The sequence below is a fragment of the Verticillium alfalfae genome, genomic scaffold (assembly GCF_000150825.1).
Source record: "Verticillium alfalfae VaMs.102 supercont1.8 genomic scaffold, whole genome shotgun sequence".
NCBI lineage: Eukaryota > Fungi > Ascomycota > Sordariomycetes > Glomerellales > Plectosphaerellaceae > Verticillium > Verticillium alfalfae.
The window spans coordinates 632109-657214 of NW_003315031.1; the positions used below are offsets into that span (position 1 = coordinate 632109).

Consider the following 25106-nt stretch of genomic DNA (forward strand, 5'->3'; position numbering starts at 1 on the left):
GCAGAAGTCCTGAAAAACCGCTTCACACGTCCATTGCCATTGAGATCGGACGAGTTTCGAGGACATTGAAGTCGAGGACAAAGCTCCGAATCGTCATGAAACGTACGCGACTTCGCGTCATCATTCAGCACGCCGGCATCGCTGGCACCAACCTATCCGCCCGCTACTCGACCCCCGCCCGACCCATCCAGGTGACGTACCCGGGCGACGGCATCGCCTGCGAGTTTCTTCTCATGACGGTGGGCGAGCGCGGCGGCAACCCGGCGCAGAAGACGCGCAAGGGCAGCAAGGCGGTCAACGGAGCCAGGCAACGGCAGCAGCTGGAGCCCACGTCGAGGAGGGCAAGCGCTGCGCCGTCGCAGGCGTCTGAGAGGCAGCCCGACGTAGAGGACCAGGCGCCGCCCAAGGTCAGCAGCGGGATGCCACCTCCGCCCCAACCCTCAATGCCATCCGGCAGGGCTACTGCGGCGAGAACGTCGGCATTTGACCTGAGGCCTTCGCAGCGACCTCCTCCGACGTCTACTATACGCTCTGAAGGGCTCTTTGTCGAGGACGATCGGTGGGAGCCTGTCAATGACGACGAGGAAGAAGAGGAGAATGCGAGGTTGGAGTGGGATCATAGTGCCCAGCCTGTAAGTTGCCGCATCACTCCGTCACTTCCCATTGCTGACATGATCACAGGAGGACACTGGTCCGCACATCAACCAACCTGCCGCCGAGAATAGCAACGATGTGAACCCGACTCCAGCCAGTAGCTACGGCTTTGAGCCAACGCAGAGGTTGTCCGACGTGGAGAGGCTGGGGTTGTTTTACAGAGGGAGCTGAACGAGAAGCACATGACGTTATGCCATGATTGTTCAATTTTGATCGTGCCCCAATTGGGCTCATCCTGTGGTAATGTCAACCCAGCTTGTAGCGCACCCAGCGCCGATGCCTGTGATTTGAGACCCGGGGGGGATGAATCGTGACGATGCAATAACATTCCACCGTCCCTTGACGTCGTTGTTCTCAACTTGTGGTCCGCAATTGCCGTGCTCACCCCATCCCCAGGCTAGGACGTCACCCTCCTCAGACATGGCGACAACGTGTTCGCTTCCAATGGCTACTCTGGCCAGTTTGGGAAGGTTGGGCGGAGCCAGCTGACCGTGGTCATCCCGACCCCAGCACAAAAGTGTTCCGTCTCGCTTCAACACGTAGATGTCACCCCAGCTCGCTCCAACATCCTTCCACTCGGGGACGGATGACGGGGCCGATGATCGAATGTTCCACTTGTCGGAGCCTAGTACCGCAAGCCGTCCTATCTCGTTGTCTCCAAAGAGACAAGTGAACTCTCGCCCACAGACGGCCCGGGTGACCTTGAAATCGAGACCTTCAATCTTTCTTGGCTGGTGAAGCACGCCTTCGGGGTTTCCCGTTTGACCTTTCCGTCCGTTACCCCAGCCATAAGCATCGCCATTGCTCAGAACAGCTACGACGTGACCCATGCAAGCCGCGAGATCTACAATCTCGGTTCCCGCGGGCGGAAACTCCTTGAATAATGTCCCTGATGGTGATCGAACCAGCAGTTCTCCTTGCCCTAGCTCTCCCTTTGCGCCGGACCCAAAACTCCAGAACTGCGTCACCTTACCCTCTGCATCTCTCCTGGCGATGAATGAGGCTTCCCAGGTTGCTGTCACGAGAGCCACGTCCCTCATGCCCGTCAAAGGGTCATCTTTGCTGAGACGCACTGGCTGAAAGACGGGTTCTGTGGCTGTAGCCTCGGCTGTGAGACCGCAAGCGCCTGGCGTGGGATCCCCGCTCCAATAAAGATGACCGTCTCCTGTGAGGAGCAGAGTGTGATTTCCGCCAGCAGCGATGCGGGTGATGGGAGACGAAGGCTGATCGGGATGGAACAAGACCTGCTTGGGTACCGAGACATCTTCCTTGTGGGCAAGGCCGAGCTGCCCAGAGCCGTTAGAGCCGATGGCGAAGAGGACTGACATTATTCCTTGGATACTGGTTGTTTTTCTTTTGGTACCTAGGTAAGCAGAACGGGCTTTCCATCATGCCACTGCCAGTACCACGTGGTGGGGGAGGTTTCGTCATGCTGGTAGACGGGGTTCGACATCTGGTAGGTGGATATCAGCAAAAGGTCAGGAGCAGCATAATTATGCATCAAACAAGTTCACGGCTGAAGGTTCTGCCAATCCCGGCCCACCCTGGCTGCCCCCGCTGCCCCACACAACTGCCAACCACAAAAGTCGCGACGAACGACAGCTCTTGGGAGAATTTTCCTCTTTCGCAAACCAGCTCCAGCGCCTTCTGCAATAACCACTCGAACCGCTTCGTTGTGACTCACCACGACGCGCCGGCAGGTGGAGAAGGACCAGCTTCTGCCGTCTGCTTTCTCTTCAGGATGTGAGATCTTGCCTCTATGCAGACTCCTCCCGGTCCTGATCAGAAATTCATTCGTCCCCCTCAAACAAGAAATCGCCCTCCAACATGGCGTCCACCGCTTCCGCTGCTGCATCCAGCGCCCAGTCTCGTCCCGCCGGGATGGAGAACTTCGTCGTCGGCCTGATTGGCATGGGCGACATGGGGAAGATGTACGCGCAGAGACTTTCTGCTGCTGGCTGGAAGTGAGTTTTTCTCCAGCCTTGCAAGAGGTCTTCTGCGCCGCACGCGAATTGGTACGTATTTCGTCTTTTTCTTCTGCTTCCTACACACGAACACCACCATCCCATGCCCCTTCCCCCCCTCTGTTGATGATGACAAGAGCGCATTTGGCTAGAGTATCGCCCAAGGGGCGCCTGGATCAGCCATTCTGGCCCCAGGCACACCTAGGCTTTCCATGATGATACACCTAGCTACCTTAACAAACATTTGTCTGAAACATCACACCTTCCAAGACTTTTCTCTGCAAACCGCTCAGAAGAAGACGAGTCGCTAATGGGAACGCAGATTCATAAACTTTGCTTCGCTCCGCTGAAGGCGCGCGCACCGCTTCTGCTACCCATCATCGGATCATGACTGACAGCGGGGGATAGCATACTGGCTTGTGATAGAGACGACAAGTACGAGGCGTTGAGGGACGAGTTTGCTGGAAAAGTACGGTGCTCCGTTTGCTTTCCCTCGGTCCCAGCCCCAGCCATTCAGTTGCTGAGATGCTTCATAGAAGAATATACAAATCTGCCGCAATGGTCACTTCGTCTCCCGCGCCAGTGATTACATCATATACAGTGTGGAAGCCGCAACCATTGATCGTGTAATCGCTCAGTATGCGCCTTGTACGCTACCCTTTCGCTGTCTTAGGTCCTGGTAATCTCTCCTGCGAGTTCTAACATTACGTGCAGCCACGAAGCTGGGTGCTATTGTTGGCGGCCAGACCTCCTGTAAGGACCCAGAGATCCAAGCCTTCGAGCGGCACCTGCCAGCCGATGTGGATATTGTGTCGTGCCACTCCTTGCACGGCCCCGGTGTCGACCCCCTCAACCAGCCGCTCGTCATCATCCCCCATCGCGCCTCCGCCGAATCGGTCGCCAAGGTCGAGACGGTCCTCTCCGTTCTCCGCTCCAAGCATGTCCACCTCTCGGCCAAGGAACATGACCGCATCACGGCCGACACACAAGCCGTAACCCACGCTGCCTTCCTCTCCATGGGCAAGGCCTGGCACGCCAACACGCAGTTTCCGTGGGCCCTCTCGCGCTACGTGGGAGGCGTCGAGAACGTCAAAATCAACATTATGCTGCGCATCTACTCGCAAAAGTGGCACGTCTACGCCGGCCTCGCCATCCTCAACCCCGAGGCGCGCAAGCAAATTTCCCAGTACGCCCGCTCTGTGACGGACCTCTACAAGCTCATGCTCGAGGGCGACGCCGCGGCCCTGCGCGCCCGCGTCTTCGCGGCCAAGGAGCGAGTCTTTGGAAGCGACGGCGCACCGCTCTGGGGCGGCCAGCCGCTGCTCGACCCGGGCGTGCTCGAGGGCTTCTCCCTCGGTCGCCCCGACGAGGCAGGCGTCGATGATGCGCCCCGCGCCAACAACCACCTCAGCTTGCTGGCCATGGTCGACTGCTGGGCGCAGCTGGGCATCGTGCCGTACAACCACATGGTGTGCTCGGCGCCACTGTTCCGGCTGTGGCTCGGCGTCACGGAGCACGTGTTCCGCAGCCCCGGCGTGCTCGAGGACGCACTGCGCGTCGCCATTGACGACCTCCGGTACCGATCGGACGATCTTGAGTTTACGTTCGCCGCGCGGGGCTGGGCGGAGAGCGTGTCGCTGGGTAACTTTGAGACGTGGAAGAACCGGTTCGAGACGACGCAGGCGTTCTTCGAGCCGCGCTTCAAGGAGGCGGGTGTGGTTGGCAATGCCATGATGAAGGCTGTGTTTGAAAGCTCGAAGTAGATTCTCTGGGAAAATCCATGACGGGTATTTGCGAGGGGTCTTTTGGTTCCGCCATCATCGGTTCTGGCAAAAAGACGCTGTCATAATTCGTCGCGTCGTATACTATGTCCATACCAACTGCAGCATATTCTTTTCACCCATTAGTTCCTTAAACTTAGACTTGATGTGCAATTCACCCACCTGATTCTGGACGCCACCTGGTTGTACTGATCCAGGAAGCCACGTCAACACCTTGGATGTTGTGCTTTGCTCAGTCGGCAATCGTGGTAGTTCTGGCACGAATTCCCTTGCGCTCTTCATAGCTAGGCGCATGTTCTGCTAGCGAATATTGCCTCGGGAGTAACTTTTGGAGGTACTGGACTGGAAACCTCTGCGGGTTGGATTGTGCAAGGGTTTGTTGTATTAGTAGGGGCGGTGTTCCTGCGTTGTTGTCAGAGCGTGAACCTCGTCAAATCCGACTTGATGTCCGTGTGATAATCAATATTTTGAGTCGTTTGATTACAATGATGGTTGCTTGAGTGAGGAAGATGGCGATCCCAGCCGATGTTAATCCTACCCAACAAAGGAAATGGTGTCATCGCTTGCTCGGTGCATGTTTGATGGTCTGGAGGCAAACGATGTTTTGGCTCCTGTGCTCAGTCGAGCCGGTGCACATTCACTCGACATGTAGCATTTTCGTTCCAGTGCCTTCCTCCTCAGTCATTGTGCCCAACTTTTCTTCCTGCCTTCGCGTCCTTGAGCCCCAGGTTGCGCCTTCCACCTCCAGACCAGTCCAAAACTTTATCCAGAACAACGAACCGGATGCTCTCCCCCGATATAAATGGCCTACCTCTCACTCAAATTTGCATTGGCCGCGTCGAGCTCTTAGTACCGACATGCAGTCTCAACAGCCTCACTCCAAGACTGGGGGCACTACGCCCTGTTTTGGCAACGACGATACCAACAAACTTTTTTTTACCTTCAGACTACCTGCGTTCAAAAAGCATCCTGCTGTATATCCGTTCGGGCAGCATGATTTTGGGCAGAATGAGCAAGGGCGCGACACTGACATGACCACCAGCATCAGCAACAGCAGAGATGGCAGTAGCAGACTGAATACCGATACCGATAACAAAACGTGCGTCTCTCTCGCAGCGAAACATACTCTTGCGAGCCGTGATGAGATTGCTGACGGCCAGCATATCAGTGGAGGCAGTGATGCAGCTAACCCCAATCTCAGCAACCCGCGAGCACTGCATGACAGCCAGTCTCATCTGTCGCCTACCAACATGGCGATGTCTGCTCATGCCTGTTCTCTCGAGTCATCAGAGGTCGATGGACATGTTGAGGGTACGTCTCTTCCTAAGCCTTTGCCACCTGCCTTCCCGCCGCGCCGGCATCTCAAAGCATCATGCACGCATCCGACCATGTCGCGTGTCTATGGTGTCAACCACCGTTGCGATACATGTGGGACATACCCTCCTTTTGGCTGGCTTTACCGTTGCACGCAGGACCGTGAGGAACTCTTGCGCCAAATGATTCATGTCGGGAGTGAGGTAATAATCTCTGACCATCAATTTAAGGGGCCAGCACGAGGCTGACGTTCTGTAGCAAGCTGTATTCGATGAGCTGGGAAGGAAGCTCATCGACCTTGTCAAACCCCGACCCCGCGGCCCCGAGACAAGAATGGACACCATCGGCAGCTTCTTCAGCGAGATCACGCCTGCGCAACTACAAACCTACCGTCCCGACCAGATCGCTATCATCCTGAAGCAGCGCGAAAATGTCAAAACTGTCCTCCGGCAGGATGCGGCCAAGAAACAGAACGAGGCCGAGCAGCAACTGTCTGCCTTGCAGGCCATACGCCACAGCCACTTTGACGCCGTTGAGTTTCGCTCATCACCTCCCGCTTCGGCGCCCGGACTAGACGAAGTCCGGTGGCAAGAGTTGGAGCGCGAGCGGCCATGGATTCCCCACCCTGAGATGGAGTGTACGTTCAAGGTGTGCCAACAATGTCGACCGAGCGGCGCCGACCGGATCTCCATGAGTCTCGACGGCATTGTCAAGGGTGATGTTCCGGCCACGGCAGCCACGGGGTTCGGCTTTCATAATTTCGGCCAGCGGCCAGTGTGCGATGTATCGGTAGTCGCCAGACTGGGCCTGACGCCGTCTGCGACACGGTTTTTCGAGAACGACGAGTATGATGCGCCCGTGGGGTCGTCGGTGATGGGGACGCCGAGCTCGGATGGGTACTCGATGACCAACCTCGACGATCTCATGGCACGGCAAGAACAGCAGTTCCGGGAATGGCAGCAGCTGAGGCAGCAGGGACGTAGCGAAGACAGCTTTGCCATCCTTTCGCCCAACGGAAAGGGCCATCTACCACGCTCGCCAGGCTCACCGGACCTGAAGCACGCGGCGGATACGGACATGGAAGTGCACGAGATGAAGACAGGCGAGTTTGAGTCGGCCCCACTTGTGGTCGACGACGGCATTGCGGTGCTCGAGGAGAGCCTAGAGCTGCACGTACCGGATGTTGTTACCCAGGTTTAAGCCGGGTTGTCCGAGATGGACGAAGGCGTGTCATCATTGCATCAATTGGGAGGAACTAGTTCGGTTGTGTCCCGGCAGGTGTCATCGGCAGAGGAGACTGGACAGGAAGCGAGGCCATGGTAGCCGTCCACGACCCGGATGACAGGTCTGGTTCGTAGTTGGATGGATGGTCGTGAGGTTTGCCGCGCTGTTGATGAGATACCCTGGGGGAAGATCAGAGGATGTCAAGATCCTGCACATGAAGTGACAGAAAGTACATGAATATGAACTACATTGTAGCATTGTACTCGTGACTGAACGCGAGGGGTCATTGCAGGCACGTCACGGTCTTACTTGGAGCGGAGGGGCATGACAAGGAAAAGCATGAATTCGTCATTAGCCATGGGGAAGACAACCTGGGCCGCATGATGTTGAGCGTTGGGCGATCTGACCTCGCCTCTCCACCCCGGTTTGACAGTTGGAAAGGTCAGACAGACAGACGGCTGAGAAGATTAGACCGCGGCTCCGATCTCTCACGTTGAGGGGTGAGCAGTGCCCCTGGTGGAGGCGTTGCCAGCGTGTCTTGGCCCGATCCCCTCAAAACAAACCGAGGGACAACGGGCCAAGCAACCAATCATGTGGCTCCCCGAAAGGTCCAATTCTGATGTTGCACCTCAATCCCCCGGGTTGGCAACCAGGCAAGCCAGGCTGCTAGTCCAGCGTAGGCCTAGCCCCCCCTAAGCCCACCCACCTAGCAAGCTACGAGCTAGCTAGACCACAGCCAGCCCCCCCCCCGGCCAAGCAGACCGAGCTGGGATTCCCCCATTCGCGAACCCGCCGCTGAAGAGAAGAGAGGCAGAGAGACAGCAAGCAGACAGGCAAGGCAAAGCAGAGAGCAAGGACCCCTTCCCACCCAACCTCACCTCCTCCATCCTCCCACTTTTGCGCCCAACCCTTTTCCGACGCAGCGGGCAATTGCATCGACGAGAACGAAGAGTACGTGACGCCCTTTCTTTTCCGAGCGAGAGGGTCGAGACTGGCGGTCTGAGTCTGTTTTGGTATCGACAACTGCGGAAGCGGCGCGCCTGTGTTGGTGGACTGGCGGTCGGCTGAGCGACGCGGTAAACAAATCCACTTCGACTCGGCCACGACACTTTGGACGCCACGGCGAACGACATCACGAGAACCCGCCCCCCATCACCAGCCCGCCTCCAGCAGACCCAGAAGACAGCTGCCACTTCTCTTCTCCATCTCGCAACAATCCATTGTCGATTCGGCACGACGTCCTACGTCACTGCACATTCCGTGCGGGCCATGAGCTGACACCTACACTTAGATCTGTCTACCCTTTGTATTCGCGATCGACACCCCCCCGACGCCCCTCCTGCCGATAGCTCAATCACACACCCCCGCCCACCATGTCCGTCAAGTTTGAGAGCGAGACGATACGCCGCGGCGTCGAAAAGGTCGAGGAGGCCACCAAGGGCATTATCGACGGCCAGCCCATCCCCGGCACCAGCGGCAAGCACCCCGTCATGTCCGCCGTCGGCACCGCCATCACCGGCGGCAAACAGAACGCCGGCACCAAGGGCTACCTGGCGGCACGTCACCTCCCCCCCTCCTCTCCTTCCCTGCCACGAGACACTCCCATATGCTGACCGACGACCAAAGGCCTACATCAAGCAGCTCGAGGAGAACCCCCTGCGCACCAAGATGCTGACGGCCGGCACCCTCGCCGGCGCCCAGGAGCTCATCGCCTCCTTCCTCGCCAAGGACCGCAACAAGCACGGCAACTACTTCACCTCGCGCGTCCCCAAGATGGCCGCCTACGGTGCCCTCGTCAGCGCGCCCCTCGGTCACTTCCTCATCTGGCTGCTGCAGAAGACCTTTGCCGGCCGCACCAGCCTGCGCGCCAAGATTCTGCAGATTATCGTCAGCAACCTCATTGTGCGTCTTCCTGCCCTCCCTGTCACCCCCTCTGCCCACGCTGCATGCTGCCTTGATGTGCAGTTTTCTTTTATGTTTTTTTTTCTCGTTTGTGCAGCATGCTGACAGGTCCCGACCAGATCGCGCCCATCCAAAACTCCGTCTACCTCACGGCCATGGCCCTCATCGCAGGCGCTCGCACCTTCCACCAGGTGCGCGCCACCGTCAAGGTCGGCTTTTGGAAGGTCATGAAGGTCAGCTGGGTCACCTCGCCCGTCTGCCTCGCCTTTGCCCAAAAGTTCCTCCCCGACCAGCTCTGGGTTCCCTTCTTCAACCTCGTCGCCTTTGTCATCGGTACCTACATCAACACGGTCACCAAGAAGAAGCGCCTCGCCGCCCTGCGCAAGAAGCACTTCGGCGACGGCCGCAACCAGGGCGGCCTCGGTGGCGGCAGGCCCGAGGACTACCCCCCGACCATGGGCGGCCAGAACCCCCCTTACTAAGCCTAAGCGGTCTCTTCGGACCACCGGTTGCTGGGGTCCTCCCCCGAAGCAGGGGATCCTGACTGCGGTGGCCGACGAGGACGAGGAGAGGAGGAGGAGAGAGCAGCCCGGTGGAAGGCGTAATACACGACAGCCAGGGTGGCAAAAGCGAGGAGGGGAGGGAGATAACAAGGGGAGGATGATGGCGAAAGACATATGGCGGAGGATGAAGACATGGGAGCGGGCCTGAAAACTGTCCGCTGACGGGACGCTCTTGTATATTTGTTGGATGTTTCTGGCTAGCTCTTGTCATGCTCTGTCGATGATGGGTGATAGTACAATGCTGTGTTTGGTTCGACAATCTGTGCCCCCGTGTGTGTGTGTGTGTGTGTGTGTGGGGTCTGTGTCGTTTTTCGTCTATGTGTTCGTGGGTATCGTGCGATCCGATCTATATCGGGCGCGGCTATCTACGGGAGAGTCTTTGTCGCATCTCTACGGTTGGTTCGTGATGCGTATTGCACCATGAACGTCGTCGCTCTGGCGGGAGAGGTGTCAGCACTCTCTCGTCTCCAACCTCACGTCGCTCTCGGCGACTGGGAGGGATGCCCAGCCACACGGCGTATCGTCAAATCGTCGAGTCGTCAAATCATAGCTCATCTCCTGGCCCCCTCGCTCAATCGCCATGAAACCCCTCGTCCAGCATGAAACCCGGACTCCAATACTCCCACTCGACGGGGCTCTGCTTGTCCACCCACAGCATGCCCTCACCGAGCAGATCCTCCACCGCCGTCACGGCCCTCGCCCTCGGCCACCCCAGGTTCGCCATCAACATGCCGACGCTCACGTAGCCGAGTACCTGCACCGCCTCGAGCACGGCACTCTGGTCCGTGTTGAGCTCCTTCGGCACGCTCCGTATATAGCTCTTGCTGCCGACCCTGAGCACGGCGAAGGCACCGCCGAGCGGCTTCAGCGTGCCGACGGCCCGGAGCACGTCGTCGTCCGTCACCTCGGGCGCGCCCTCGGGGCGGCCCTTGGCGATGCGCTCCCGCACCTCGCGCACGCCGATGAGGCCGCCGTTCTCGCCGCGCGTGGCCGTGCACGTCTCGACGACGCGGACGGCGAGCTCAAAGTAAAAGTCGTTGAGCGGGCGGCCCAGCAGCTGCGCCCAGATGCTGCTGCTGGCGCCGTCGCCAGCCGAGGACGACGAGTGCGCCGACGACGCGAGCGGGTCGACGCCAATGGCGGTGCACATGCGGGCAAACTGCGCGCGGAAGGACGGGTCGGAGCGGATATCCTTGGCGTGCGTCTGCGCAAACTGCTGCAGCAGCGAGCGGAAGACGGCGAGCTGGGTCTCGAGGGCTGCGGCGTTGGTCGTGCGCAGCGTCGTGCCGTGGGAGGCGTACTGGGCCGAGGTGAGGCGGTGGCGGTCGAAGGCGCCGATGCCGATGCCTTTGCGAGACATGACGTTGTTCGTAGACCCCTCTTGTGAGGCTGTTCGAAGCGAGTGTCGAGGATGTGAGGGAATGAGTTGTTGGTCTGCCTACCTTCGCAAGACCAAGGCTGCAGGGTGCCTAGGCAGGGCGGTTGAGGGGTTCAGTAGCACCATGTACATACAGTCCACCGCGACTCGCTCCCATCGATAAGCCTGCTGTGGAAAGGCTTATCTTTGAGAGACAGATGCTGTCATCCAAGTAAAGCACAGGCCAGCCCTTGGAGGACCCACCAGCGGTCGCGAGCTGAGACCTCGAATGCTGACCTAATCAGAGCTGCCCCCCGGCTCCCATCACGTGCCCTGCACCTCCACACTTCAGGCTTAGCGGCAAATTGGGGCACAACCCTCACCAAATTCGAAAACTTTCGACCAGCAAGCGACGAGCCTCAGACCCGTGAACGCCATATCGACCGCCCGCCTTCCCACCCGCTGCGACAACTAACCTCGCACTCGCCCACATCGCAGCAACCATGTCGTCCTCGCAGAGCGTCCAGTGCTTCGGCAAGAAGAAGACGGCCACGGCTGTCGCCCAGTGCAAGGTGCGACGAGACTTTTCCCCCGGGGGCATCCCCCACGTTCGAGCAAGAGGAGAGGAGCAAAGAAAAAGAAAACGAAGGAAAAAGGGCGACCTTGGTGATGGATTGGGAGGCGCCTGACGAACGAAAACACATGGTAGTCTGGCAGGAAGTGCTGACATTTTTCTCTCTCTCACCAGGCCGGTAAGGGTCTTGTCAAGGTCAACGGCAAGCCTCTGTCCCTTGTCCAGCCCGAGATCCTGCGCTTCAAGGTACGCTTCTTCCCTCAGCACATGACCAACATGGTCAATTCCGAATTCCCCGACCGAGTCGAAACCTCAAGCACAGAACACAAACATCGACAAGATCAAAAAAACAACATGACATGAATACAGACTTCCACCGAACACGTCTTGCTAACCCTCGCCCCAGGTCTACGAGCCCCTCCTCGTCCTCGGCCTTGACAAGTTCGCCGACGTCGACATCCGCGTTCGCGTCTCCGGCGGTGGCCACACTTCCCAGATCTACGCCATCCGTCAGGCTATCGCCAAGTCCCTCATCGCCTGGTACCAGAAGTTCGTCGACGAGCACTCCAAGAACATGCTCAAGCAGGCCCTCGTCGCCCACGACCGTACCCTCCTCGTCGCCGACAACCGCCGGTGTGAGCCCAAGAAGTTCGGTGGTAAGGGTGCCCGCTCTCGCTTCCAGAAGTCCTACCGTTAAACGGTCTCGCCTTCCTCCGGGTGGCGATGGCGCGTCTTGGCGGCAAAGGACACGGAATCCTCCGCGGCGCATCTACTCCCACCTTCTCCGGCGCTGCTCGACCTTCTCGACACTGGTATTGGGAGGGTTCCTGCCGCGTCTGCGCGAAATCATGACGGTACTTTTTTTCGTGTCTCGGGGAGGATGGGGGCCCGCCGACTGGGGGAGGTCCTGTGGAAGAAGAGCATCATGCTGTAAGGGGATGGAGGAGGAGTGAAAGGGGAATGGGGCTGGCTGGCATGGACTGGACAAACTTATTACCCGGCGTCAAAAGTGGAAATGGAATCACAAAACCCATACCCACGGGGCGGGACGTCTTTTACGCGCGAAAAACAACCCTTGCGGCTTTCTTGTTACGGCACTCCTTCTTGCGCGACGGCCCTTGTCTCGATGATGCATTCGCATGGCGTGCCTCTGGCCCCCGGTGCCGCAAGGCTGGTTTGTAAAAGGGTCAGGCAAACAAATGGAACACTGAAACGTCAATGTGAGGTCTGTGATGTGTCTACCGCCGTTCCCTGTCTGCCCTGGCCACACGATCCTGCCACTGCCATGGATGTGCTCATGGTGGCTGCCCTCCTGACTGCACGCGGCTGACAAGCGAGATCTCCTCGATGAACAATGAACGGTAGGAAGCAAAACAACGCTCAATACTGGCCCCGTCATGAGATCAAGCACAAACGAGAAAAGAGGAAAAGTCATCCGAAAGTCCGACGCCGAAGTCATTATCTGCGCTGCTTGAGAAACAGTAGAGACATTCAAAAGTTTGGATTCTGGCTTCGACATGTCGTAGTTATCATAGGTTCCCGGCATCAAGTGCGTCCCAACCCACAACCCTCCTACCACGACCATCTTTGGAGCAACTTTGCATATGACGAGCTGCGACGTAGGGTTATCTAATTCGACAAGATCTACTCGATATTTTGCCAGATCTCCGTCTAAAGCTCAAGATAGCAGACCTTATGGCACACAACTTAATGCGCTTGTACAACAGGTAATCTGACCAAGTCCGGTGAACGCAGCCAACGAGAGATCAGAGGCAACTTTCAAGAGCTTGAGCAAGTGGCACCCTTGACGCCAACCGTTGGAGAGCTCAGTGCCAGACTCATTACAATGCAGGCGGTGTTGTATGCATGGCATGAATATGCCGGAAACAAAAGCTTGCCCAAAGCTCGTGTGATGCGTATCACAAACACAATCACAATAGCGGTAAGTTGGTTCATGGAGTCGAGGGAAAACTTGGTCTGATTCAATAAGAAAACATCGCTAATCACATACATGGGCAAAATGTGATCAGAAAACCCCGAAGTCGCAGTGAGTGGAGTAAGTCCTTGCCTCCAATCCAACCCTCAACAACACCAGAAGGCTACCAAGCATTCTAATTCACCATCGTACCTTCAACAGTACCAGCTGGGTCCGCGTCCTTGTGAACCATACACCAATGATGCCACTGAGAGAGCCAAATATTAGTCTGCTGCTGTTTCGTCCTGGAAACGTTTTCTTACCTCTTTGCCCCCAAGATGCCCTGAGGGTGAGTGGCAGGAACCTTGTGCCTCATCCTAAGCTTATGATCAGTATCACAGAATCCACAGATGCGCTTCTAGACAAGCCTACGTATCCGCAGTCTTTGCAAGTATACCCGTCATTCTGAGCTTGGTATTGAATGCAAGCCGCTTTTGTGGCCTTGTCGAGTTGTTCGCCCGTTGTGACCGGAGTTTGGGAGGGTTTGTCCAGTCGACCAGAGGTGTCGACCTTGATGTCTCTGGCACACACACCCCAATGATGCGAGTTGGCAAGGACGCTGCTTCAGGAGTTAGCTGTGGCAGGATTTATGTCAAGAAACGGCGGACCTCGTGGCGTAACAAGCGAGCATTGCTCCAACTGAATATTTCATGTTGGAAGGGTTCAAAGATATTGAGAAAGTTGTGGCTCGATAGGTGGAGAGATGATGAATGGGTGTGACAAGAAAACCATTCAAGTCGCAGCCAAATTGACTCCTTTTATAGCTTTCAGGACGTCCGAGCCTCCCAATGATTATGAGTTCGGAGGCTATCGTCATGCGTTTCCAAGTGCCGAATTCGGCATCTGAGTTGGCGATATGGTGGTTCCCGCAATGAAGCATTGCCTAAGCCGAGTTCCACCGAGTTTGTGCTACGTTAAGCCAACTCCTCAATCATCTCAGTCCACACTAGCAAGGGGCCACAAATTTGGTCGCTATCTGACACGTCCTCGGAAGATACCGACGGAGTTGTTCATGAATTCTTCTGAACCCGAAGAACTGCTATAATAAAGTTTACTGCTGTTTTAGACTTTCGGTCAGGATCGCTCCCGTTCAAGACGATCTAGCAAAGCTGAAAAATGGAATTTTGGAGTAATTGTTCTCGACTCAGTGACCTTTCAAACCCTCTTCAGCGCAAGTTGCGGAGTTACTAGGTTGATTATCAACGCTCGTGATTTCACGTGCCTCGGATATTACCGACTTCCCCTAGGAAGTTCCTTAGTGTGACTCTAACCCTGGTTTTTTCAGAACTCGCCGCCGGCCATGACGAATGCTTCTAACTGATTTCATATGCATCTTTGAAATTTTCGGACACTGCTTTGACAGGCTGCTCTTGTGAATCAGCAGTAGACATTGGGCGAGAAGCTGTGAATCTCAGCCCATGGTCTGCCCAGTAAGGACAAACCATTGATATGAAGTTTGCTATAAATAGACTTAACACAGCGCAGTACCTGTTCAGGAGGAGTCCCTTCTTTGGAGGTAGACACTGGATATGTCTTCATTTTCTTGGCACGCAGCCGGCATGTAGTGAACGAAGCAAGGGTGTTTCGTGTTGGGCTCCGGTACTGATCTGAGCTACCCTGTTTCCCCAACCTACCTAAACCTCTTTAAGCCTCTAAACTTCACCGGTCTCGGACCCCTAGCTCAACCCATCATTCACCCTGGCAATATCTTCGATCTACCCAAAGCTTATATAGGCCTTTCTACAAGGTTAATCGGCTTTGACGGATGATTTCATGCAAGGCGAAACCTTATATCGTACGCTGAATACGTACGTATAGTTCTTGTCTTTTATCTCGGTTTCGGAAACCCTCAAGGTATTGCTGAGGGCCTAAACCGGGGCCTCGTCGTTGTCTGCTCGCCGAACGCTCGTACACGCGTATCAGTCTATTCAGATATTCAGAGACTTTGACTTGTCCCTCCTAAGTCTCTGCACCCTACTGTGACCTCGGGGGCCTTCGAGCCCTTCTGCCCAGTCATAGCCAAGCCCTCGGCGATCGCATTACGTTCCCTTTCATTAAGCGGAAGAGGAGTTAGTGGGTGTAATGGGCCGGACCTGTCACGGTGTATAAGTCTGCAGCCTACATATACATCTATGGACGCAGCTCAATTGAAGCTTCGTCGCTGATTCAAAAAATACCTATTCAGTTCAATTCCATATCTACGCGTGATCGAGCATACGACTGTGTGAGACCTGCAACTTAGCCTCAATGGGGTCAGGCCGTAGTAGCGGGTATAACGGCACTTGGAATTTTATTGAACCGAGGCTTCAGGGGGCACGGCTTCAGAATGCCCGGGGAAATACCAGAGGAATCCTCGTTTCTGGGACAAGCCTCGGGACTTCGAACTGTCCAAAGTCGTACACGCATCATTCCTGGCAATAATCACCCAAGAATACTTCGTCATCATTAATTTGAGTTTGCTTTGAAAGCAGTTGACGCGCTTCAATGGAGTCTCATAGCCCTTTAACCCGAAGACAGAATAGTGAATCCGTTTCTGTGTGTTATCACCGGCCAGTAGCAGCAGATTTAAACTTCAAGCCGGGATCGTGAAGCTCGAAGTTGAGTCATGATGTCTACATTTTCGTGATCGGCAAAGCGAGGCGGCCGGTGCGTGGCAGCTTCCGGGGCGAGTTCAAGTCCTGTGCCTGTGCATGTTCTGTGGCCAAGTATAAGTAGCGATGTGATACCGCACACTGGAGAGCTCATCTAACACCAGTCTCATCATTCACATTCCAGTCGTATCTTCCCACAAACCTCGCCAATTATCTACTCCATCAAGATGCGTGTCGCTTGTCTCCTGAGCCTTACGGTTGCACTGGCTGCCGCAGCCCCAAGTGTGGAACCAGGTGTTTCGCTAGCATCTGCGAATAGGGCTATTCGAGACGTTATTGCCCGTTACGCCGGTAAGTTGTGGTTTCGTGTTTCTCGCTTCTGTGCGTAGCCGAGGCTGACAGTGGAACGAAGGCGGAGACTCCGAGGTCAGACGTTCGGTGGATAGCAATGAACATCTGGCAGTCAGCCCAGCCCCTGCCGGAAATCATTTAATGGCACGAGGTTGCGAGAACGACCAGAGGGTACGCATCACGTCAACACAGGAGTTCATCGGCTGGGACATGCAGCTCAGCCAGGTGTTTCGGGGGCCAATCGAAATCGAGATTGAGAATGGCAAGTCTGTCTCCGACACTATCACGATCACTTCTGGCCTCGGTGCAGAGAAGAACTTCATAGCATCATCTTTGAGCGCAGAATTCGGCATTTCCTTCACCAAAACTTGGACGACCGACTCAAGGCAACATGGCACGGTCTCTATCCCCGAGGGCAGGCACGGCGCAATTGTCATCAACCCGGCAACAACACGCCGCTTCGGTGTTGTGATGAAAGGTTGCCAGGGAAGTTCGAAACAGGTTGCTGCATTCATGGCCGATTCGTTTAAGGAGCACGTCCTTAACGGAATCAAGTTCATAGTAGGCGAGATCTCTCTCTGTTCGTGGCCTGTCAATCATCCTATGAACCGCTGCGAAGGTGGTGGCACTCTCGAATCGGTTGGCCCTACCGAACTTCACGTTGAGGGTGGCCCGCAAGAAGAATCTACCTAGATATTCTTACAGTCACCTCAGGAGCCGCTAGGCAGTGCCAGATCTCAGCCATTCCGTCAGCATCCCCGGTGCTGCAAGACGAAACATCTGGATGGCCAGCACAAGCCAGGGACGTATTCTCCAGGCTTTTCTGGAGCGAAAGAGTATTCGGGAATTGCCTGATTGCCCACAACGATGTGGTGCCGGATAACCAGAGTGGATCATACCAAGATGTATGATGCCAACATTCACCCCTGTCGTCATTTTCTTTCTGCTATGCCCGCGTTCCGGGACGGTCTCGAAATCCCGGAGCCGAGTAGGCTATCCCATTAAACTCGTCAACTTTTTTTCTTTATCTATTAGTTTCGTCCAAATAGTTGAATCAAGTCAGTCATTACCGCATATAATATCCCACTACCCGTGATACCAGCATTGGTATGAAGCACTCATTGTGTGGTTGGATCTACGTAGAAATCAGGAATTTACCATGATTATTTGATCCTTGTGTTATAACTGAAAACAAGCAAAGGCTCGCACTCGTAGTTCTGACAAAGAAAACATAATAAGCTGGAAAATAGTAAAGAGGTGTATCATTAAGATCTCATGATACGTTTCCCTACGCTTAACTATTTATGAGCTTGTACTGACCGCCGCCTCTTGCCTTCAGCAAGGCTATCTTACACGTTCTTGTCCAGCATCTTATAGCCTGCCCCGTCTATATTGAAGAACCAGTGTTAGGCACAGTGTCCCTGCGATACATCACTCATCATTCTGACCAGCATCCTCACTTTCGTCGCCTCCGAGTGTGAACCTCACATGGCCCTTCTGTGTTGCATCTCGATGGTGCCCCCTTTTCATCTTTAGCAATCGCGGTTTCGTTGCTTGTAGGTGACGGCCAAGCGAGGCCTCGGAAAGTTGTGATTCAAGAAACCCCAGTTCGGCTACATTGTTGACAAAGATGCTAACAACTGACTCGCCGCTGCTGTTCTTAAATACGAGCCAATCCCTCTCGTCTGCTGCTACACTACGCACGAGATTGCTGGCAATGGCCTGGAGTTTTGCCTGGTTTGACTCAACGATTTCCTCGTCTGAGGCGAGGATCATTTTGAGAAGAAGTGCCAGTGGGTTATTTCCCTGCTTGTCGCTCCGCGTCGCCCAAGGCTTCCATGCATCGAAGAACCCGGAAAGAATAGACGCCATGTCGATATCAGCTAGGTTCAGCGCGGTTCCAAAAGAGGAGGCAACCAGATCATTTCCCCGGTCGTGGCCATGCGATGCCAGCAAGGCTTTTTGAATGACTCCCGCGGTAACTCCATCACCAAGGGCGGCACTTAATTCGAGGGGAGTGAGGGATATGCGCTTTCCCTTGTAACGGTACTGTTCGGTGAGCGTGAATGAAGCCCCAAGCGTCCATTTATTCACTCCTCGTAGACGGAACAGCAAGCCGACCGTTGAGGCATCCTTTGCCGTCACGGCCTCGACGAGTGCCGCCTGCATACTCGCACCATGAAGCAGGAGTTCTTCCATTGCGGCGGTCCGCCGATAGTGGAGCGCCAGGAACAGAGGGGTATGGCCTGAGACCGCGCATGGAACAGGCTGCTCGTCGCCATCACGACGGAAGAAAGGGTAGTTGAGATGACATCGAGCATCAATTTCCGAACCATGTGCCAAGAGAAGCTTGATGAAGCCTAAAGTATGCCCCTCTGACTGAGCCGCATAATGCAAGGCTGTCATGCCATGGATGTCCGCAGCGTTTGGATTCGCTCGAGGTGTCTCGTCCTGCAGAAAGTAGCGCGCGAGGTCATGAAGGTCCTCCTTGGTTGCGGAGATGAGCTTCTGATCGATGAATTGCTGCCTATGATCATCGCTGGAAGGTTCGAGTATGCCTGATGGTGCTTCCTCTGTGACCTCGAGTAGTTGTGACTTTGTGACGGTAGGCCACGTGCATGTGTACATGGACATGGAGGTCTGGTCAAGGGGCATCAGAACTGATGCTGGAAGAATTCCTTGGAAATGCTTCCCAACGAAAGTACGGAGCTCATGACCAATATTCTCCAACCGAATACTCTCGTAATCGGTTCTGGCTCTGCCATACACGTAAAAGCCTGAGTTAGCCGATGTTCTGTAAGGCTGTTCGCCGACGAGCTGACAAAAGACATATTGACGTACCGAACATAAGGGGCAAGACCCTGATATATCTGACGTTCCACGCCATCGAATCCCTGCACTAAGATCTGCAAGAGGTCGATACTGGCAGTTTCAGATAGTTTACTCAAGTATCTGATGCATGCATCCAAAGGGCCAGAGACCTGTAATGCAAGAGACTGTCGATAGAAACTCGAATCCAAAGCATTGGTTCGGGCCCGCGTCGACTCAAGCACAACTCCCATGGATTTCGGGACATTGCCAATACCAGGCATGAGAGAAGATTCCCTGGAGTGGCTATGAACCATGTATTGATGCGCAATGTGCCGTCCAAGGACCACAGCCTCGCACAAGACTCGAATCGTGTTCCAAACTGAGATACATTCTTGAGTTGAGAGGAATTCTCCGTCGATGGGGAAGTAGAAGGAATCATCAAGAGCAGGATCCCAGAAGCCTTCCAGCATAGAGGCAGCGCCGACACTGGTTGGCTCGGGTTGTTGCTGGTCGTCATCGCTATCACTTGCCTCCTCTTCCCCTGGGTCATCGACCGCTCGAGGAAGGATAGCAAGTGACACCTCCTGAAGGTGCTTTGAGACATGATCGTAGAATATACGAGGTTCCTGCATGAAGGTTGCTGCGCAAAACGCGCAAATATCCAGCTTCTTCCACGGTGAACGATGTGTCGCCTCGTGGCTTACCCATCGGTCTGTTCGATTGAACAATGTGGTGTCACGGCAACTCATGTCTGTGCATATATAGGGTGTCAAGTCTGTGAACACGTGTGCTCTACGCCGTTTGAGTCAGTTTGTCCTGGTTCCATTTGGAGTTCAAGGGGGAGAGGCTTTAGGCGACGTACTTCCATTCTCTTTTCGTATACACCTCTGTTACAAGTCTAGAACAGATGGGGCAAACAAACCCATGACCATAGTTCTCTGGCATTGGAGGGATTTGAGGGCGGTCGAATACCGCTGCTGATGACATGCTTCTCCCAGAAGCAAGGGTGGCCAGCGATACGTCGTATGGAGCACCGCGATCAGGATGTCGTAACCCAGATATCGGTGCTGGCTTCCGATTATTTGAAAAAATAGATGAGTAAGGCGCAGTCGAGTTTGTCGGATTGGTGGTCTCGGGGTCGGCTAGAGAACAAGGTCTCCGTCACATCATCTTGTGTTTGGGTCTGTAGCTTCATGCTAGTGGCCTTCGTCTGGCGCAACATCCCAGCACGGATAGTGTTGGCCTCAGCAAGTCGTTCTACCAGAAATCTTGGTAGAAGTCCAAACCGGTCACGAATTTTGTGACAATAGACCATGGCCTCTTCGGAAGAAACAACAAAATGATCTTCAGTCTTCACAGGGGTCTGCTCAATTTTGTCATCCGCCAGCACAGTCTCCAACGCTGGTGTTTCCAGGGTATGAGATAGATCCATCAGACAGTTAATGTAAACAGCAATGTCCTCGACGAGCTCCGTAACGCTGAATGCTAAACTGTCTGACGAAGAGTTGGGATTGGGATTGGCTGTTTCTTCAGACGTCGTGTACTGCATCATGGTCTCGGCTTTTTCCAGTAATTCTGGAAGTTGGCTGGCCGCGTTGGATTCTATCGTATAAGATAGCTCACAAGAAAGTGCTTGCGAGACGGTTGTTCCGAGTCGCCAAAGTAACGTCACCAAATGGATTCGAAGCTCTCGTGAAGGTCCCAGGACCTCATCGAGAAGCCCGTCATGAGCTGATAGCCCGTCTCCCCAAAGAAAGAAACGTTCGTATTCGTTGCGACATTTCCTTTCCACGTCATGGTTGGTCTTTGAATGAATCTTGACGAGAGATGCCAAGGAGGACCGGACGGCTATGAAAAGTTGGGCTATGAAGCCAGATCCGTGCTCAGGAGCCTTAGGGGTAGACGCCCAGGTTTCGACATCATGCCGGCTTAGGAACGAAGGTCGAGCCATGAAAGCGCAGTCAAGAAAAAAAGACAAATATCGAATTCTAGGCGCCTCAGCTGCAATCTACCTCGTAACATCTGTAAAAATGGTAGTTTGTAGGATGCCAAAAGTGGAGGTGCGGGGGTAGCCGTCAGGAACATCAGGTGAGCGCCTCTATCTACGAAGTCAAGATCAGCCAGTGGTTCATGAAGTGTCGAATGGGAGGCACAGGCGAGATTACGACCTATCCGTCCCCAAACGAGCATGTTCAGCTGATCTGTCGTCGTGCATTGGTAAGGCTGTGAGCCCCTCTTTTCAAGCATTGCTGAACCACCCTTTCACACGTGCTGCGTTGGCAAGCAATTCACGCTCAAATCACTGACGATTCAAGACGCGAACGAAGGAAAACATGGGTATTGATTCACAATGAGCGGCGTGGAACTCATCGTGGGCGCCGTTCTCGGTTCAGTGCCTATCGCCCTCGAGGCGTACGACAGGTCAGGGCGATTATTCGAAACGATCTCGACATTCCGGCATTATGCGAAAGAAGTCGACCTTCTGGACGCAAAGCTCAGTACTCAGCGCATCATATACCGCAACAATGCCATCAATCTGCTCACGGCGGTGACGCAAGATCGCGACTCGGTCCAGGAGGTCTAAAAGCGACCTTCCCCAGAGCAGGCAGCCGCACATGCGCGCCTCAGCATGTCACCAATATACAGGCATCGCATCGATGCTCTGGCTGAATTATTTGTATCCTGCCGGCAGCTTTCGGACCAAGTCGATAATGTGTTGCAAGAGCTGTGCGGGCAATTCGAAACAATCCGGTGCGAAGTGGGCACCGTCAGTCAGGTGAGGTTCGCATGCCCAATCTTGTAGATATGAACTTACGCGCAAGCAGAAGCTGAGTACGCCGGAGTGGTTCAAACATGTCAGATCCCGAATCAAGCTCGGTCTCAGCAAGCCGCAGATCGAAAAAGCCATCAAAAGGTTGAGAGCGCTGAATGGAGATTTCGAATCCATTGCGAGTCATATCATTGCTGGGCTTCGGCAGCTATCCCTGGATTCTCGAGGGGGGAAGCACGATGCATCGCACCAATCGTTCAGCGGCAGGGACACCCTGCAGAAGTATCGCCGGATTCGAGGTGCTTCAAAAGCCATACATTCGACTCTGCAAGAGCGCTGGATGTGCTCATCACACCCTTCTCATTCATTTGCGCTGAACATCGTCGGCCATGATACGGCTACTGGCGAAGGGAAGGGCAAAGCTCATGCTTCTCACTATGTGACGTGCGAACTTGCCACAGTTCCTGGTCAATTCTTTTCACCCACCGAAGCGGAATTACGACTTGAGATTGAACAAGTTTGCGACTCGGATGACGAGAACCAGAGTTTGCGGCAGCAAGGAGATGTCCAGCGAGTCGCAGAGTTTCAGCAGCTGGCAATTGCTCTTGAGACCAATGTTGGTGAATTCCGAACAGTCAAGTCGACGACGCCGAAAGCAGGGCTCGGGAGGCTGTTTCGGGGCATCCCAACTTCGGACAAGCGGCTGCCGGGACCTGTCGAGGCCGCGGTGGCCCGTTCGTCTGACCTTCCACAGTCTGTGGCCGTCAGCGCAGTGGTTGAACCAATGAGCACAGCTGCCGTGCCTTCACCGACTCCAAACCCACCAGCAGTCATGGACTTTTGCCGGGAGTTGCGCATTCTCACGTCGGACTGCATACAGCGTTCGCTAGTGGCAACATGGGAGCTCCCTCGCGCCCAATGGTTCCATATTCCCGAAGCAGCAATACAGACGCAGAACACATCCCAGTCCATCTCGGATCTCATCCAGTGGATTGCTGAGAAACCTGTCGTGCGATCCCTCTCTCGTCCGGCCTCGGTTGAAATGGCCAGTCGGATTGCTGAAGGTATCATGCAGTTCTACTCGACGCCCTGGCTCGTCGACTCGGATCTGGGACAGAATGTGCGATACTTTAACTCAGCACCAGTACCTTCGGATGCGGTCAAGCTGAAAGGTCCGTACTTTGCAGCAGAATTTAGGGGTTCAAGATCTGCAGAACATCCGAGGGCTGGCCCGGCAACGTTAAATGCTGAAGGCGAGCCGGGTGGCATACGACATGTCGCCGAAACAGCCCGGAACAAGCTTTTGTTCAGTTTCGGCATCCTGCTGCTGGAGATTGCTTACGGCCGACCATGGGGCACCTTGAGGAAAAGCGTGACTGGTTCGGAAATGCCGCCTAACGAGGCAATCGCCGACTATCGAGCCGCAGAGAAATTGGCCCATCTTTTGGTCAACCAGATGGGCTCAAATTTCCCCAGAATTGTCAAGAAATGTCTCGGTTGCGACTTTGGACTCGGCGAAACGGACCTTGATAATGAGGACCTGCAACGGCACTTTGTGAAGGATATTGTCGCGGGATTAGAGCGACTGGAATCTCACATGCGGCAGATGGACTTGGCTCTCGAGGACTAATTGGTGCCGATGAGGCCCAATCCTGCCACATGCTTTCCGGCGGCCTCGAAGCTACGAAGATTGCCGGGATGATCGACCGCAGCAGGAAATCCGGACGTCAAGTCTGACGGCAACGCCGAAAGCCGTAAACATTCGCCGTGTTGTCGAGGTTGTCACGGCCAACGCAGTGTCTAGACCGCAATGTCGCCATCAAAACAACGCCACATGGCGCGAGACCTCACCGGAGCCCGGACGTCGAAACAACCTCGAACCCAGACCCCTAATTCTTTTTGTTGACAGACGGTTGGTGGAACTTCATTCGTCAAGCCCTCGCGTGTCCCGAGCCAAAACACCTCTGCGTACTTTGCATGGAGGGGGCGTAGAGCCCCGCCGGGGGGGGGGGCAGTGTCCAAACTCTGATACTACCACTCCCGGGTCCCAGTACCTTGGGTGGAAGGGTTGTTGGCTTGCGTAAAGTTTTCTGACAGGAAGGGGAGGCGGACGCATAATTGGAACACCGTGAGCTCCGTCGAGGCGGTCCGCCGGAGAGCGATCTGAAGTCTGTGTATCTAGGGCTTTCGATGTCCAGCTATGGTTCTAGCTTCAGCTAGCCCATTTGGGGGGGGGGCTGTGAAAGGTACCTTATGAGGACACCGGACCGCTCATCTAGCTTTTTGGCCGAACGACTCCCAGTCATTGTCATTGATAGAAGAAGGCGCTTGAAAGGGTTAACTGAATGACTTGAGACAGCCTGCCAGACCATCAACCCCCCGGCGGTAGGTGCCGGATGGTACAAGCGTTGCCCAAGGTTGTGTTGTGGAGGCAGGAATTTGGAAACCGTCGTCAAATCAGACGCCACGAGATTTACGTAGCCTCCTTCCTCCTCAGCCACCCCGCCGGCCACCAGCCACCGCTATTGACGCGGCCCCCTGCTTGCCCATGTCCGTCCGTGACAACAGACGCCCACCATCCTTCCTATACACGCCTCCCCTCCCTCCCAGCTCCATCTCGTTACACAACCTCCCGCTAACTAACAATCCCAGCATCCCGTCGCATTAGCAGCATTCCATCAAAGCAGCGCAAGAGCAGAAACATGAACAAGAAATGAACGCGAGGAGCATGAAAGACATGCCAACCGTACATGAACGACAGAGCACGCACGTACGCACGTGCACACCCTACAGGAATCCGCCTGCCCCCCCCCCCAAGTCGCAGATCATGAATCCAAACTCCTGGGTCGCCCGCCCACCACTCCCCCCTCCCCCCCCCCTCTTAATTGCGAAATAGGTAGAGAAACAAGCAAGGCAAGAAAATCAAAAAACCACCCCATCACCCACGCCCCCCCTTTCTCGCCCTCCCCGCCGCGACACCGGACCTAACTAAAAATGCATTAATCCCCATTCGGGCCTAAACCAAAGGTGACGACACGACCACCCCAAATCATCTCAAATCGCAAGAGAGCGCGGGGTGGGGGCCCTCTCCACCGCTCCCTCCTGGCACTGCAGGAACCCCCGTGGAGCGGTGTCCGACACCGGATTTTTTCCATCGGCACGTGCGGGTGTAGAATGAAGGCGTGAGCAACGACAGTCGGGCGAGTGCATCCCAGAAGAGCCAATGCAAGAACCGCCAAATGGGCCGGGGGACCGATTGGCGATGGGCGGACAGA

General features: G+C 55.1%; 11 protein-coding genes across 11 annotated transcripts; 7 read left to right on the forward strand and 4 right to left on the reverse strand.

Annotated features, from left to right (window-relative positions):
- Positions 1-95: 95 nt before the first annotated feature.
- Positions 96-825, forward strand: VDBG_06621 (conserved hypothetical protein; the record flags this gene model as incomplete). Its single annotated transcript, XM_003003013.1, has 2 exons — positions 96-632; positions 682-825. 2 exons carry the CDS (start codon positions 96-98, stop codon positions 823-825), a joined length of 681 nt encoding a protein of 226 aa, XP_003003059.1.
- A 59-nt stretch (positions 826-884) lies between these two features.
- Positions 885-1982, reverse strand: VDBG_06622 (conserved hypothetical protein; the record flags this gene model as incomplete). The annotated part of the gene is made up of 1 exon (XM_003003014.1): positions 885-1982. One exon carries the CDS (start codon positions 1980-1982, stop codon positions 885-887), a length of 1098 nt encoding a protein of 365 aa, XP_003003060.1.
- A 499-nt stretch (positions 1983-2481) lies between these two features.
- On the forward strand, positions 2482-4381 carry VDBG_06623 (prephenate dehydrogenase; the record flags this gene model as incomplete). The annotated part of the gene is made up of 4 exons (XM_003003015.1): positions 2482-2618; positions 3045-3087; positions 3155-3266; positions 3333-4381. The coding sequence occupies 4 exons, from the start codon at positions 2482-2484 to the stop codon at positions 4379-4381; spliced, it is 1341 nt and encodes a 446-aa protein (XP_003003061.1).
- A 1049-nt stretch (positions 4382-5430) lies between these two features.
- VDBG_06624 (conserved hypothetical protein) lies at positions 5431-6913 on the forward strand (the record flags this gene model as incomplete). Its single annotated transcript, XM_003003016.1, has 3 exons — positions 5431-5498; positions 5568-5916; positions 5972-6913. 3 exons carry the CDS (start codon positions 5431-5433, stop codon positions 6911-6913), a joined length of 1359 nt encoding a protein of 452 aa, XP_003003062.1.
- A 1397-nt stretch (positions 6914-8310) lies between these two features.
- VDBG_06625 (integral membrane protein) lies at positions 8311-9321 on the forward strand (the record flags this gene model as incomplete). The annotated part of the gene is made up of 3 exons (XM_003003017.1): positions 8311-8436; positions 8564-8839; positions 8959-9321. 3 exons carry the CDS (start codon positions 8311-8313, stop codon positions 9319-9321), a joined length of 765 nt encoding a protein of 254 aa, XP_003003063.1.
- Positions 9322-9973: 652 nt separating this feature from the next.
- VDBG_06626 (vacuolar-sorting protein SNF8) lies at positions 9974-10762 on the reverse strand (the record flags this gene model as incomplete). The annotated part of the gene is made up of 1 exon (XM_003003018.1): positions 9974-10762. One exon carries the CDS (start codon positions 10760-10762, stop codon positions 9974-9976), a length of 789 nt encoding a protein of 262 aa, XP_003003064.1.
- Positions 10763-11208: 446 nt separating this feature from the next.
- Positions 11209-12205, forward strand: VDBG_06627 (40S ribosomal protein S16; the record flags this gene model as incomplete). The annotated part of the gene is made up of 3 exons (XM_003003019.1): positions 11209-11331; positions 11508-11579; positions 11740-12205. 3 exons carry the CDS (start codon positions 11263-11265, stop codon positions 12028-12030), a joined length of 432 nt encoding a protein of 143 aa, XP_003003065.1.
- Positions 12206-13449: 1244 nt separating this feature from the next.
- On the reverse strand, positions 13450-13939 carry VDBG_06628 (predicted protein; the record flags this gene model as incomplete). Its single annotated transcript, XM_003003020.1, has 4 exons — positions 13450-13516; positions 13572-13625; positions 13706-13867; positions 13917-13939. 4 exons carry the CDS (start codon positions 13937-13939, stop codon positions 13450-13452), a joined length of 306 nt encoding a protein of 101 aa, XP_003003066.1.
- Positions 13940-16126: 2187 nt separating this feature from the next.
- Positions 16127-16943, forward strand: VDBG_06629 (conserved hypothetical protein; the record flags this gene model as incomplete). The annotated part of the gene is made up of 2 exons (XM_003003021.1): positions 16127-16250; positions 16312-16943. The coding sequence occupies 2 exons, from the start codon at positions 16127-16129 to the stop codon at positions 16941-16943; spliced, it is 756 nt and encodes a 251-aa protein (XP_003003067.1).
- A 738-nt stretch (positions 16944-17681) lies between these two features.
- Positions 17682-19693, reverse strand: VDBG_06630 (hypothetical protein; the record flags this gene model as incomplete). Its single annotated transcript, XM_003003022.1, has 2 exons — positions 17682-19067; positions 19373-19693. 2 exons carry the CDS (start codon positions 19691-19693, stop codon positions 17682-17684), a joined length of 1707 nt encoding a protein of 568 aa, XP_003003068.1.
- A 1718-nt stretch (positions 19694-21411) lies between these two features.
- VDBG_06631 (predicted protein) lies at positions 21412-23461 on the forward strand (the record flags this gene model as incomplete). The annotated part of the gene is made up of 3 exons (XM_003003023.1): positions 21412-21639; positions 21754-21837; positions 21887-23461. The coding sequence occupies 3 exons, from the start codon at positions 21412-21414 to the stop codon at positions 23459-23461; spliced, it is 1887 nt and encodes a 628-aa protein (XP_003003069.1).
- Between the last annotated feature and the right edge of the window lie 1645 nt (positions 23462-25106).